This window comes from Hippocampus bargibanti, linkage group LG17, assembly GCF_051943395.1.
Source record: "Hippocampus bargibanti isolate YZ-2025 linkage group LG17, ASM5194339v1, whole genome shotgun sequence".
Classification (NCBI taxonomy): domain Eukaryota; kingdom Metazoa; phylum Chordata; class Actinopteri; order Syngnathiformes; family Syngnathidae; genus Hippocampus; species Hippocampus bargibanti.
The window spans coordinates 3,007,506-3,022,715 of record NC_142750.1 but is presented as its reverse complement, the minus strand read 5'-3'; the positions used below and the strand labels follow the sequence as shown (position 1 = coordinate 3,022,715).

At 41.1% G+C, this 15,210-nt stretch overlaps 1 protein-coding gene across 1 annotated transcript; it reads right to left on the bottom strand.

Moving 5' to 3' along the window:
• Positions 1–751: 751 nt before the first annotated feature.
• Positions 752–3,976, bottom strand: actb2 (actin, beta 2). The gene is given in 7 exon segments (XM_089018975.1): positions 752–1,032; positions 1,035–1,140; positions 1,224–1,405; positions 1,475–1,913; positions 2,247–2,486; positions 2,566–2,695; positions 3,819–3,976. Coding segments are annotated over 6 exon segments (1,125 nt in total). The 5' UTR covers positions 2,689–2,695; positions 3,819–3,976; the 3' UTR covers positions 752–997.
• Positions 3,977–15,210: the final 11,234 nt, after the last annotated feature.

Here is a 15,210-nt window from a genome sequence, read left to right as displayed (position 1 = left end):
TTGAATCGAAATTTAAAATTCGTTATGTTGCCAAGTTTTCGAATATCAAAGAAATATAACCGGGTTCGAGCTTATAAATCAATGAAAAGCGCGTCTAGTTGTCAAAATACGGAACTTTGAAATCGTATTTTGTAACAGTAATCAAACTGCGTTAAAATGCATCTTATTTCCCTGGCTTATTACAGATTTGCCCATGGGCATAGAAATATAGCAATTTTGTGTTATCTATTACTAGCTAAAAGTGTAAAAGTTGATAGTAGCTGTGAGGCAGCCATTGAAATTACAACAAATCTTTTTGCGCCATTTTGAAAAGCAGTGTCACGTTTGAGCCTTTGGGGGAAAAAAAATGCGAAGGACAGCAATTTCTGGTCTGAACACATGTGCACTTTATTGGGATAGTCAGTGTACTTATCTGGCACCCCACATTACCCCATCACCTCTGGACCCCTTGCCCCACCACCCTGGGGATGAAACTGCCAACAGGGGGAAGAAAAGGGCACAAACTGGGTTTTGCATAACAAAAAAATAAACAGGACCAAGATTTTTTTTTAAGGCTGAAAGTACAAAAAACCCAGACATAATTTACATACAAGCGATACTACCACCATGTTAAGTATGCACCAACCACTGGGCAGCCTTCACAGAGGCAAAATACATGTCTGAACAATGCAGTTACCATTTGGAATCATGTGTCGTATGCAGTTAGACATTTGGAATGACTCAAAGAAATGTTTAAGTCCCCAGATACAACTGCAGAAACCATGGGGGGTACTTTATTGAACCTTGCCAAAAAAAACATTACTGTCGCCATCGTTCCAGTTTTTCTTTTTTAAATCCTGAGTCAAGCGCCAAAAACCTAACAGAAGCCATGCCAGTGAATTGGTCAAACAGGCTCTGCGCTTGAGTATGTATGATAATGTTGTGGTCGTTTTGCACAGAGCTGAAAATGTTGGGCATTTTGGTTGGGGAAGGGGGGGGGAGAGGAGAAACAGTCTGTTTAGAAGCATTTGCGGTGGACGATGGAGGGCCGGATTCATCGTACTCCTGCTTGCTGATCCACATCTGCTGGAAGGTGGACAGAGAAGCCAGGATGGAGCCTCCGATCCAGACGGAGTATTTACGCTCAGGTGGGGCAATGATCTGCCAGGATAGAATACATTTTTTTTAGCATTAGCATCACGTTACTTTTTCCTCAACAACCGCGAGAGGGACAATTTTCTCACCTTGATCTTCATGGTGGATGGGGCCAGGGCTGTGATCTCCTTCTGCATCCTGTCAGCAATGCCAGGGTACATGGTGGTACCGCCGGACAGCACAGTGTTGGCGTACAGGTCCTTACGGATGTCGACGTCGCACTTCATGATGCTGTTGTAGGTGGTCTCGTGGATGCCACAGGACTCCATACCTGAGAGCGAGAGGAACTGTTAGCATGTGCGGTCTTCAAGATGCATTTTCAGGCTTCAACATGACATACCAAGGAAGGAAGGCTGGAAGAGAGCCTCGGGGCAACGGAATCTCTCATTGCCGATGGTGATGACCTGTCCGTCGGGCAGCTCGTAGCTCTTCTCCAAGGAGGAAGAGGAGGCGGCGGTGCTCATCTCCTGCTCAAAGTCAAGGGCGACGTAGCACAGCTTCTCCTTGATGTCACGGACAATTTCCCTCTCGGCTGTGGTGGTGAAGGAGTAGCCGCGTTCCGTCAGGATCTTCATGAGGTAGTCTGTGAGGTCACGGCCGGCCAAATCCAGACGCAGGATGGCGTGGGGCAGGGCGTAACCCTCGTAGATGGGCACCGTGTGGGTCACACCGTCACCGGAGTCCATGACGATACCGGTGGTGCGACCGGAGGCGTACAGGGACAGCACGGCCTGGATGGCAACGTACATGGCGGGTGTGTTGAAGGTCTCGAACATGATCTGAGGGGGCAGAAGAGAAACCTTGAGAACAACCGTCGGGATGAGACCTTCATTAGGTGACCACTGCATTTTCTGCATGCGTCAAATTGTGAAGATCAGATTCGAGTTAGTAGAAACAAGGTGCAGAAATGACAACATTCCTTCACACTCGTGAATGTCAAGCTACCGTTCGGCTATAAAAGGAAAGGGGGGGGGGGGGTAAAAGGGCACACAGTCAAGAGACCTGATGATGACAGATCATCTCATAGAAAGATCCTGGAGAGAAGGAGGAACGTGAATGAGAATCAAATCAGAGAAAGAGAGGAAACGAGGTCAATTTGACACATTTCATACCTGGGTCATCTTCTCCCTGTTGGCTTTGGGGTTCAGGGGGGCCTCTGTAAGCAGGACGGGGTGCTCCTCGGGGGCCACTCGCAATTCATTGTAGAAGGTGTGATGCCAGATCTTTTCCATGTCATCCCAGTTGGTCACAATACCGTGCTCGATGGGGTACTTCAGGGTCAGGATACCCCTCTTGCTCTGGGCCTCGTCACCAACGTAGCTGTCTTTCTGACCCATGCCGACCATCACGCCCTAAAAAGCAACAATTTAAACATTACTACTCATGTCTAACATTTATTTAAAAAAATAGTCGTGATTATGGGTCCCTCACCTGATGCCTGGGGCGTCCGACGATGGAGGGGAAGACAGCACGGGGAGCGTCATCTCCAGCAAATCCGGCTTTGCACATTCCGGATCCGTTGTCAACAACCAGTGCGGCGATTTCATCTTCCATGGCTAAACTGAAAACAAGAGGGAAGGCGGGAGTCCATTAATATTCAAGGCATCACCATCCAGATTTGTCACTTCCTGCTTTGCGGAAGGAAGTGACGTGTCGCGGCCACTAGGGGGAGCGCGCGAGCCAAATTCCTCGCGGCCAGACAAAAGGAAGTGGCGCTGTATGTGCTCTTGTTACCATATAAGGGCACGGTTCGGCTTTTGAGCAGCTTAGCCGCTACGGGCGCCAAGAGTACGAAGAGCAGTCAACTGGTACTGCAGCAGCGACCACTCCCTCTTGTTCCCATTGTTACGTCTTCAATCATTGCCCCATTTTGGGGGGGCGGCTCACTCACTCATAACGCAATAATCCGTCGTCACTTATACGGAAGAACATTTTTTTTTTAAGTCGACGCCATTCAAAATGTAGCCCGAGGCACCGGCTTGTCTTGAGTCATTCTCAGTGCAGTCAGAAAGACTGACACTTCCCCAAAAGCCACGCCTTAAACACAAAAAAAATCCCTTAAAAATACTCCCCGAGGATTCTTAATAAAGTGCTTAAATATATTTAAGCGTTCTATAGGTACCAGGTAGCGGAAACGCTTAAGCCAATTCAAGTATAAGAATGAAGGGCGTTGGCAAGCACCACGATGGCGGCGCTAAGCTAACATGCTAAAGTAGGTCACACCCCGCCGCAGAGCGCACAAAGGAGTTAAGTAGCCGGGGTCCAGACACCCTTAACACCATTCAAGAACTATATTGGGTCGACGACAACTAATAATCCGTAAAAAGTGCAGATTTCAAGTGTACAACCTCAAAAACACGTCAAGTCACGTACTTAGCACAACTCAATGGTGCATTCACAAACCGGTTACAAATGCCGAGAAGACGCGCAACGTCAAAGGCAGGCTAAGGCTAGCTTTTGGCTTTGATCAGCAGTTTCAAAAATAAAATATTAAATAAGCACAGTTTTAAAGTATTACGTGCATTTATCGGCGAATAGTGGGATAATATTCAGACAATAGAACCTCGTGGTCGCTAGCAGTTGTCAAACGTATTACACACCACTACAGTTTGAACATATTCGACACAAATTTGAACCACCGTGAATGCAAAAAAAAATGTAAATGTAAAAATTCAGATTTTTACCTTTGGGTGGGGGGGCTTTTCGCTTTTAGGGAAGTGGTTTCAGGCAAATGATATCCCGCACAAGCTGCGTGTGACGGTGCTCAGAGTGAAGGACTACGAACACACTACGCGGCTTTTATACCACCTTCGTGGCCCGGCTCACGCCATATAAGGTAAACTTTGGGAATCGCGCCTTCTGATTGGTCCAGCGTCAAGCAAAGCTGGCACGTCGCGTGCGCGCGACGCTGGTTCTCAGAGCTCGCGTGATTTCAGGGAGACGAACGAGAATGGGAGGCGATCATGACGAAAGGATTGAAACAAATAAAGTGGGAATGAATTGATGGGTTGAAACGCGGCTAGCTTAATCCCTTGATAAGAGCATTTCATACGTTAAATTAAGACGTCTATAAACTGTCGCGAGAATGAAAGAAAGGGGGAGGGGGGGTTTCTTCAACATTAAGATGGACAAGACTATGCACCTCCCAGTGAATGCAATTATCTAAATGCCTGATACAACAGGTTTACGCATTTGAGGTTGTTTACTGGGCCTTTTTGCAAAGCATCATCAGGTCACCCAGTATGACACACGTAAGAGGATGATGACTGGGGAATGACCACATTTGTAGGCCACCCCTTTCTCTCTCTTTGCCAAGGACTGCCTGTTTGCTTGCTTGTGGACACTAAAAGTATTGTGCGAAAAGATGACATGTCCATTTTAACCTCTATAGGCTATTCAATCCTGAGTCTCACACACTAGCATTCAGATTTGTAGAGTTTGAATCAAAAAGCATCAACCCCTCTCTTCCTCTCATCTTTCACATTTCCTCTTCCTCTTAGCATGTTGCAAAAATACCAATGGGGGACCCTCTCAACCCACTATTCCTCCTCAATTTAAGCTAGTTTGAATTGACGTGGCTGTCCTTACATGACCATAAAGATTTCGTTAAACCAGCAGGAGTGCAGGACGGAGCGCAATTAATGACTAAATCTGATGAGTGAAGCAGCAAGCCAGTCTCAAATGTTCCATGAGCTCATAATATGTTTATTCAGTATATTATATGCAAAGTAATTAACTCATTCACTTCCAGACGGTGTGCAAAAAAATGTGTCCAGTCCAGTGCCAGGGTTTTTGTCATTGTCACTCGAATTTTGGGACCCACAGAATATTGAGTTTTAGGACTACATAAAACATTCAATACAGCGTTAGAAACCTTAGACAGTCTTCTTTCATCAGAAAAAAAAGTTAATTACTAAATTACATGGGTCTGGAGTTATATGAGCTTGAAATGAGGGTAGCTAAAATATACTGTAAAATATACTGTAAATGAATAAATGTTTTTGAAAATATATATACACTCATTGTTTCCGTTCATGAAATGGATGGTAATTTTTTGCCCTTTTGTCATCATTCCTATTTATATGGGACCTACAAATTGATTTTCCCCCCAAATGGATTTATTGAAAAAGTAGAATTATGCTGCATTTCATTTATAATTGATAATTTATTAATGAATTACATGTATATTTATTATTATTATTATTATTATTATTATTATTATTATTATTATTATTATTATTATTATTATTATTATTATTATCAGTATTATCATTATTATTATTAGTTATTATATTATTAATTATTATATTATTAGTATAATAATAATTATTATTATTATTATTATTATTATTATTATAAAAAAGAAATACTGCCTCCTTGTGGAAAAGAAAAAATATTGCCAGAGACCATGGCCAGCGCTTTATCAGCACCCAAGCACGAATGAACAAAAGCCGCACAAATTCGGGAATGGCGCTCTACGTCATTTTTTTCAATTCCTGAATACATTTGTGAATGGCAGTGAATGAGTTAAAATCACTTTCAGTACATAGAATCACATACAAAAATTTACAGGCCTGAAAATCAACAGTTGAACGCCAATATCCCTGCACTGTTAATTTGAATTGTGATAATTAACTCTCAATGATAAAATAGGAGACCTCCACTTCCGTGTTGGTCGACCATATAAAAAAAAAACAAGGATTGGTTGGGAAATATTTTACCAGTCAAGAGGGAGTGCCCCTGGGTGACTCATGGTTCCTGTGGAAGCCCACTTTGATAATTATGACCATCACGATACTCTCCCAGAATATGCAGAAATTGGATGCTACTCAATCACAATGCTAAATAACCTGTCAGTTGGTGTAAACAATAAGACCTTTTCGGATATGCAGTGATACCTCGGTTTTTGACCATAATCCGTTTCAGAAACCTGTTCAAAAACCGATTTGTTCAAAAACCGAAACAGCACTTTCCATTAAAATCAATGTAAAAAATCTTAATCCGTTCAAAGTCTAGAAAACAACTTTTTAACTATTTTAATCGCATAAACCGGATAAAAACTTAATAGTAGAGCAGGTCATGTGTAAAATTCTATAAAAAAACTTATTTTCGCCAGTTTTTAACATCAACATTAACATCTGTACATAAAAATCTATCTTTCTGCCACGGGGCGTGTTGGCACCTATCCCAGCTGTCTTTGGGCAAACACAGAGCGCACTAACTTTTCAAACCATCCTTTGCTTGCTTTAAAATCATACTATTCAGGAGATCTTCACCAAATATGTCAGCATTTTCGCAAAAATAAAACTATATTAATGCGTCGGTCACAATGAGACAATGAGGAAGACGTGACATAGAAGGGAGTGACGTATAAGGAAGTAGAGGGTAGTCGAGTGATGCATTCAAATGCACTCAGTTTGGTTGAGAACCAAATTTCGGTTGTATACCGGGGCATAAAAAATATGACATTTTTGGTTGAAAACCGAATGGGATGGGAACCGAGACATTCGAAAACCGAGGTTTGACTGTACATGCTATTTTTGCTATTGCTATGTATATGCTATTTTGAGGCTAGGTTGTTCTATCCAGCTTAAGCTATGCACTGTCAACACCTCTTGTGTGTTGGGCAAACTGTCCCGAGTGGACTCTTCTCCCATGTCATAACACTTTGCGAGAATATTTACAACCTAACTACCAGCTCAACTAATAAACATGGAATAACTATGACCTATTCAGTGACAGGTGATCACCCAGATGTTATGTCAATATAAGCAAAGTCAATAAGTAACCAAGCACCAAAAAAATCATGCGTTTGATGCGAGTGCGCAAGTCAAAAGAGCAACAATCCCATTCTGATGACAGTGCATGTGTTTGCATTCGGACAGCAAAATAAGCTTTGCTTTGTGCTGACCCAATGTCAGCCAAACAATATGTAACAACAACGCCCGCGTCCCTCTCCGCAGACGCACACAAACAAAATCTATCAAGCTGTATGTAATGCGGCTCCAAAACAAAACAGTTTTCGCAGGTAATTTGAAAAAAAAAAAAATGTAGTGAGGTCATCAGCTCAAGTCCAACGAGCAAACCAACCAGCCCGGCAGCCACGTCGAGCTACACATTCATTCATTGCGCCACTCCTTGCCTCGGCGTCATTCAATATCTTACGTAGCAACCTGTTCCTCTACCACAAGTTTCTGTTTCTAATATGATATCATTTCTAAGCGCCTTTCAAAACTCTCGGTGGGTGAGCAGCGGCAGCCACACGCGCCAGCGTTCACTCAACCCTAGATAGAAAGCTAGCTAGCTAGCCAATAGAGAGCTAATAGATAGCTAATTATAATAATAATCCATTACATTTCTAAGTACCTTTCAAAACTCTCAAGGTCACTTTACAGTCACAGGATAATTCTTTTTGGTGGGTGAGCAGCGGCAGCCACACGCGCCAGCGTTCACTCAACCCTAGATAGAAAGCTAGCTAGCTAGCCAATAGAGAGCTAATAGATAGCTAATAATAATAATAATAATAATAATAATAATAATCCATTACATTTCTAAGTACCTTTCAAAACTCTCACGGTCACTTTACAGTCACAGGATAATTCTTTTTGGTGGGTGAGCAGCGGCAGCCACACGCGCCAGCGTTCACTCAACCCTAGATAGAAAGCTAGCTAGCTAGCCAATAGAGAGCTAATAGATAGCTAATAATAATAATAATAATAATAATAATAATAATAATAATAATAATAATAATCCATTACATTTCTAAGCACCTTTCAAAACTCTCAAGGTCACTTTACAGTCACAGGATAATAGATAGCCAGCTAGATAGCTATATAGCTCATCGATCGCTAGCTAGATAGCCAGCCAGCCAGCCAGCTAGATAGCAAATAGATAGCAAATAGATAGCTATATAGCGAATACATAACCAGCTAGATAGCTATATAGTACATTGATAGCTAGCTAGATAGCCAGCTAGATAGCAAATAGATAGTAAATAGACAGCTAACTAGCTAGATAAATAAATCAAGAAATATTCAGAGTAGACCCACTCATCAATTCTCGTCACAATGATCAAACGCAATCTTTGGGGGTGGGATATATTAAAAAAAGGCCATTTGCCTGGTCTTGATTTTCACACAGTCTTGGGATATTTTTGTCTTTCCGCAGTCACCCAATTTCTACATTCGAGTGTGGCTTCATTTGTGCAAAATAAGCAAAGAAGTTGCCATGCAAAGTAACCTATTGTTTGCCATCTGTGACCGGTCACTGGGAAACGCCATTCACCAACGCTGCCTCCTTCCTGCTTCACCCCTTCCCCCCCTACCCTAAACAGCCAATAAGATCGGTTCGTTTGGACTCTCATTGATCCTCGGGTCACCACGGCAAGTCTTACTTTAAGGCAAAGGCTAGTCACCAGCTGTGCGTTCGTGTCTGCCAGCTGGCTTGCTAGTTTTCTTGCTACCATTGGATTAGCTTGCCAATTACAGCCCAAATTGAACTACCAACCCCCCCCCCCCCCAGGCCTCGTCACCTCACACTCCAAAAAAATCAAGAAAACCTGAGCTGTTATCTTACATCATGCATCAAAGTAATTAGTTAATAATAATAATAATACATTTCATTTATAACTTTACAGTCACAGGATTTTTCTTCTGCGGGTGAGCGGCGGCAGCCACACGCGCCGGCGTTCACTCAACCGGATATTAGCTAAATTAAACAGTCAACACTCAACATAAAATGCTAAATACAGTACAGGCTGTATAGTTATAGCTAATCTTAATTTTACTGCTAAAATAATCAGAGGAATAGTTATGTTTTGAATGTTATTCGAGAGGCTGACCACAAACATCTTATTTCACTCATTCAGTTAGCGCAAAATCTGCTTCGGGCTTTGTATTGTAAGAAATAAATAAAAAGCAACCATTATGAGCTAATGATCACATGCTTCAAAAAAAGTACACGACCCACTTTTGTGTATGAAATTCATGTCATAAGCGCATGCAGCAGTGCTTAAGTCCGTGCTTGTTTCCTCCTAATGCACGTGTTAAAGTCAAGGCTAAATCAGGCCCGCCACATCATTTTTTTCGGCCCACAAAAGCAAATCAAACTTGTTCAATTCCATGATACTTGCTAAAATCCTAAGCAAAATTTCATATTTTTGGATGTAAACCACAATAACAGTCATTATTGTGGACTTTAGATTTGAAAACTAGTTATTCATTGTACGCTCTACATGTAATATGTGGAGGGGATTAAACATTCTAATAGCTTCCCCAAATTCATAGAGCTTCTCACAGCTCCAATTGGCTCAAAGTGGAGGCATTTGGGTGCCTTTTAAGGCTCTCGGGCAACCCAGATGACTGAGCAACTTTTAACCCCCCCCCCCCTCCCCATGCATCAAAGGGCAATGAAAAGCAGTTACTTTCACTTCAAAGTAAAGCGACGCCATCTTGTATGCCGTTTTATATTATGATTATTTTTTATTTCTTTATTATTTTCTTATTTTTCTCTCCCATCGCCCCTCATTTTAAAAACGTTTTCATCTTGATACGTTTCACTTGCAAGCATTCCTTGGATTGCAGTCGAACTTCCGGATTTTCCACATCTCATACAACACGAACATACAATTTGACACCATCCAGTCGCCTACACACCCTTTCACACATCACAGGCATTCGAATCAAAGTGCATTTTTTTCAAATCCTCAAACTATTAAAAAAAAAAAATACCATGACTGAGCAACTTTTAACCCCCCCCCCCTCATGCATCAAAGGGCAATGAAAAGCAGTTACTTTCACTTCAAAGTAAAGCGACGCCATCTTGTATGCCGTTTTATATTATGATTATTTTTTATTTCTTTATTATTTTCTTATTTTTCTCTCCCATCGCCCCCCATTTTAAAAACGTTTTCATCTTGATACGTTTCACTTGCAAGCATTCCTTGGATTGCAGTCGAACTTCCGGATTTTCCACATCTCATACAACACGAACATACAATTTGACACCATCCAGTCGCCTACACACCCTTTCACACATCACAGGCATTCGAATCAAAGTGCATTTCTTTCAAATCCTCAAACTATTAAAAAAAAATACCAAAATGCGAACAGCTTCAAACACGAACCGCCCTAAAGAGTTAATTTGCATAACAGCACCTCAGATTTCCTTGTTTTTAACTCTCAAATATGTTCAAATGTATTATTTCCATCGCCTTTTTAATCGTTAACTATGCACCAAAAAGTCATATGAATATCATAGAACCAGTTAAGTCCTTTTACTGTTTCCTCAAACCTCCATCATGAATTCAACCACAAAATAGATTCACAATGACAAAAAAAAAAAAGCATTCAAGGACATGTTGACATAAATGATGTTTCAATGTGACATAAACGCCGTGCAATCCTTCAACCAGTCCTAAACATAGCTCATCTTATCTTTGTATAACTTAGCATTAAATATGAAAATACGATCTTACCTCAAATGGATGCTCGAAGCGATGAAGGCAGGAAACAAAGTTCACGAAGAGCTGCTGCAACAAAGCGGCGACAATCTCAATGGACTCCACAAGGCACAAGAGCGACAAATTTATAGCTCAACTTATGCGTAGATAAAAGACTTGTTTCTTTCTTATTCTTTCATGTTTTTGTGACGTGTGAAAGATTCAAAACAAAGTTTCTTGACGTCAACAACACGCGCGATGTTACGCAACAGACAAATGCGATTTTATATAATGTTAACGTGTTTTTTCTTTATGTTTGGCTACGGTATTATTTGGATATTAATGTTTTTGATGACTCACAAAACGTGTTTTAAGTAGATATACTGGGCGCACGGTATTCATTAGATTGTGGCACGGCTACAAGATCAGCCTTTATTTAAAATGTCACAAATAAACAACGTAGTTTTTTTGTGTAAATCATTTGTAATATGAGATAACCTTTATTTGTCTCACATTGGAGAAATTCTTAGAAAATATACCGCTAATGTGGAAGGAAGAACGTAAACATTGTCAGTGTCCAGACCGGAAATATTCTAATCTCCGAGGTACAATGAACGCTTCATAAAAATCAACGCCAGTTAGAGTATTTCAGGTTGCGGTTCTCCTCGCTTGCAGTTTGAATGAACGGTACGCTGTGATCTGATTGGCTGACGGTGGTTGCCATATAAGGAAAAGACAGCAGTAACGGTGGAGGCAGGAAGTGGACTAAAGCGGAAGTGGAGGACCGGCTCCCTGCCTGAAAGCGTGTCAATACGGCGTTTCTTCATGTTTTCTGGCCTTACCCTTTTTCAAATAAAAATTCTCCCCATGACACTCTTTTCTCTCTTATCGTCCCCGTTCCCCATGACGTAAAAGTCATGTGTTGTGTCATTCATGTCAGGCGTTTCCAATGAGTTTACTACATGAAAGCTGCCATTTTTACAGCTGAGGGGAGGATAGTCTAAATTGAGCAACGTAGTCGTTGAACATTGTGTTTGGAGTCACGCACCGGATTTCATTCATTTGCATAATCTAACAGAGTCACCTGTCAGAATAGAGACAGTGAAAAAAAGTGCGAATATGATAGTTGATATTAACCACATACACACACAGCCACTTTTTAATATCTTTTGGGTGGGCGTGATCACCAAACCACTCTTAAGATTTTAGTAAAAGAAAAAATATATATCACGTGCCAAATGAACAAATCTATATCTATCTATCTATCTATCTATCTATCTATCTATCTATCTATCTATCTATCTATCTATCTATCTATCTATCTATCTATCTATCTATCTATCTATCTATCTATCTATCTATCTATTAGCTAGCAAGCTAGCTAACTTGAGTGAACGCCGGCGCATGTGGCTGCCGCTGCTCACCCGCAGAAAAACTGATCATATGACTGTAAAGTGACCTTGAGAGTTTTGAAAGGCGCTTAGAAATGAAATGTATGATTATTATCATTATTATTATTAAAACAAGATTACGGGGCAGCCTCTTACAACAAAGCCAGATGTGACTAATGTTTATGTCACTATGCAGCATGTGATAGTATTCATGCTGTCTTGTGCTTTTCAATCTTGACGCGTGCTTAATTTGAGATTCTTTGTGTGATAATCATCCTCCCAAATGAAATAAACGGGGCAAAGGTCACACCGATCGTTTGCTAGCAGCTATCATGCCTCCCGTGTAACTGGAGTGATGGACAGACAGTATGATGTCATCACTCGCCTTTATTTTGTTATTTATTTCTATTTGGACTTACAAAGATGTGTGAAATCTTACCCCGTGTGTGTGTGTGTGTGTGTGTGTGTCAGCCACTTTGCACTTTGTTGTCTATGAATTTGAGCGTGGCCGCGCCCCTTTTGTTAAATCAGACATCCATAAAAGGAGATCTTTAGGTTTGTCACATGACAGCCATTTGAGGAATGCAAGAGTGGTCACATGGGATGCAATTGCAAGTTCCTTCAAGACTGCGAAATGAGCTGTACGTCATTGCCTTTGGGTGCTAGTAAACTCCCTGAGCTGTGCATTACGCTCGGTGGAGTGTGTGAGTGAGATTAGAAGGGTGAGAGGCCTCCTCGAAGCTTTCACTTCTCTTCGGGTTCTTGTTCCACCTTTGGAAATAGCAGAAGAAGGAGGTTGATCATTTCATAACGCGCAATGAGTAATGTTGAACTTCTTGTGTGGAGTAAATTCAGAGTAGGAGAATGGCGACCCCTTGACGGGAAAAGCCGAAAAGAAGAAGAAGAAGAATTAGTTTGCTTTCTGAATTAACTCATTCACCGCCATTCATGAATTTATTCGGGAAGTTCTGTTTGTTTGGTTTTTTTTTTTCATGCTTGGGTGCAGATAAAGCGCTGGTCAGCCCCACCGCAATGTTTTTTAATTTTCCACAAGGGGGCAGAATTTCATTTTTTTCCCATGTTAATACTACTACTACTACTACTATTACTACTACTACTACTACTCCTAATAATAATAAAAAAATAAAAATAAAAATAATAATAATAATAATTATTATTATTATTATTATAACAATAACACATTTCATTTCTAAGCGCTTTTCAAAACTCTCAAGGTCACTTTACAGTCACAGGTTAATTTTTTTCTGTGGGTGAGCAGCGGCAACCACACGCGCCAGCGTTCACTCAACCCGGAAGTAAATCAAATAGATAGAAAGCTATCTAGCTAATAGATATTCAATAGATAGCTCCATATATTATAGATAGCTGGATGGCTTTACAGCTAACAGGAAGTAACTCAAATAGATAGAAAGCTAGCTAGCAGCCATTCGCGCCAGCGTTCACTCAACCCTGAAGTAACACAGCAAGTTATGAATATAAACCAATATGTATTGTATTTTGTATAACCACCCCTATTTCAAGCTCAGATAACCCCAGACCCACATCATTTAGGAATTAACTCTTTTTTTTCTGAGAAAAGAAGAGAGTGTAACATTTCTAATGCTGTATTGAATGGTTATGTCGTTCTAAAACTCAATATTCTTTGGGTCCTGGAATTTGAGTGACAATGACAAAAACCCTGGCAATGGAGTGGACACATTTTTGGCAAGAATGAGTTAAACCAAATAGTAGGAAAATATACCCTATGTTATTTTTTTGGGTTCCCATTATGCACACTTCATTCTATCTATATGTGCTCTGAGTCACGTCACTTTTCGACATTTGTGTGCTTTTGAAAGAAGTGGAAAAACACGGCCGAGCCCTGCGGCTGAAACTTTTACTAGTTCTTCTTCACTCAATGCTGCCCCCTACAGCCAGTCCGGTGAACACCGGAACTTTAACCTTGTCATTGATTGACAAGAGACGCTCTTCCTTTTAATGTTTTGAAAACGGGTCACCATATAAGGTGAAAAGTCAGCACGTATGAATTGAAGTGTAAAAATTCAATGTGGACAAATCGATTGCGTTTTCACAGCGTGCGTGTTAGTCACCAGGAAGGAAGTTTTGGGCAACTTTGGCGAGATCTCTGACTCAGACGCTGCACCTACAGTGATACCGCGGTTTACGAACCCCTTGGCTTACGAACGTTAAATTTATGAAATATTTACCTTGGCATACGAACTTTACCTTGTCATACGAACTTTTTTCGTACACGGAGCTGCCTCAATGAGCGATGTGTCGTTCGCGAACGAGCCCGTTCTTCTTACAACAAAATGGCAGCCGACTGTTTTTGTCCTCTATTCCCCGCCCCCAGTCTTTGGTTAAAGCCACATGATTGGTCAAGAACGCAGCAGTGAAGGAGGGTGTTTTAAACATTAAGGAGACAGGCAGACGACAGTGAGAGAGTTTCAACTTTGATAGTTCAAAGGTAGAATGTAGACTGCAAGGTTAAAATATCCCATCAATCAGGCTCCACAAACAACCCGCACAAGCCATCTTTACGCTTGATGCAAAAAGCTATCAACCCAGCTAAACAGAACACAATTGACGAGGAACTAGGTAAAATTATCGCAGAGAAAGCACCTACAGGGGATCATTCCTCAAGATGGTGAAAGATTACGTTCCTTATCAAGTGTTTAATGCTGATGAAACCGGCCACTCCATTCCATCAAGCCATCAACGACCATCACAAAGGTAAATAAAACAACTTTATTATATAGTACAGTAAGGTATATTTTGTGTAATTTTAAGGCTTAGCAAATTATGTTTTATGGGGACCTGGAAACAGATTATTCTCATTTTAATGGTTTCCTATGGGAAAGTAATTTTTAGGATACACACTTTTCGCCTTACACACTGTATGGTAACCAATTAAATTCGTAAACCAAGTTATCACTGTATACCCAATTTAATCCCGCACTTATCACCACTGATACTGAACCACGCATATTGATTTTGTAACATTTTATCTTATCTGTGTTTTTTGTCTTACATTCTTAAAGCGCTTCAACTCTTGACACCTACTGTGTGGCGCCGGGATTGGCTCACAAATGCGTAAAAGCCCCCCCCCCCCCCCCAAAAAAAAGCACCACTCCCTTCCTTTTTCTCTCTTTCGATCGCAAGATATTGGCTTCTCCCTCTGAATAGTTCCTGACGAGGTGGTTTTACACCAGCCGTGGTATTCGC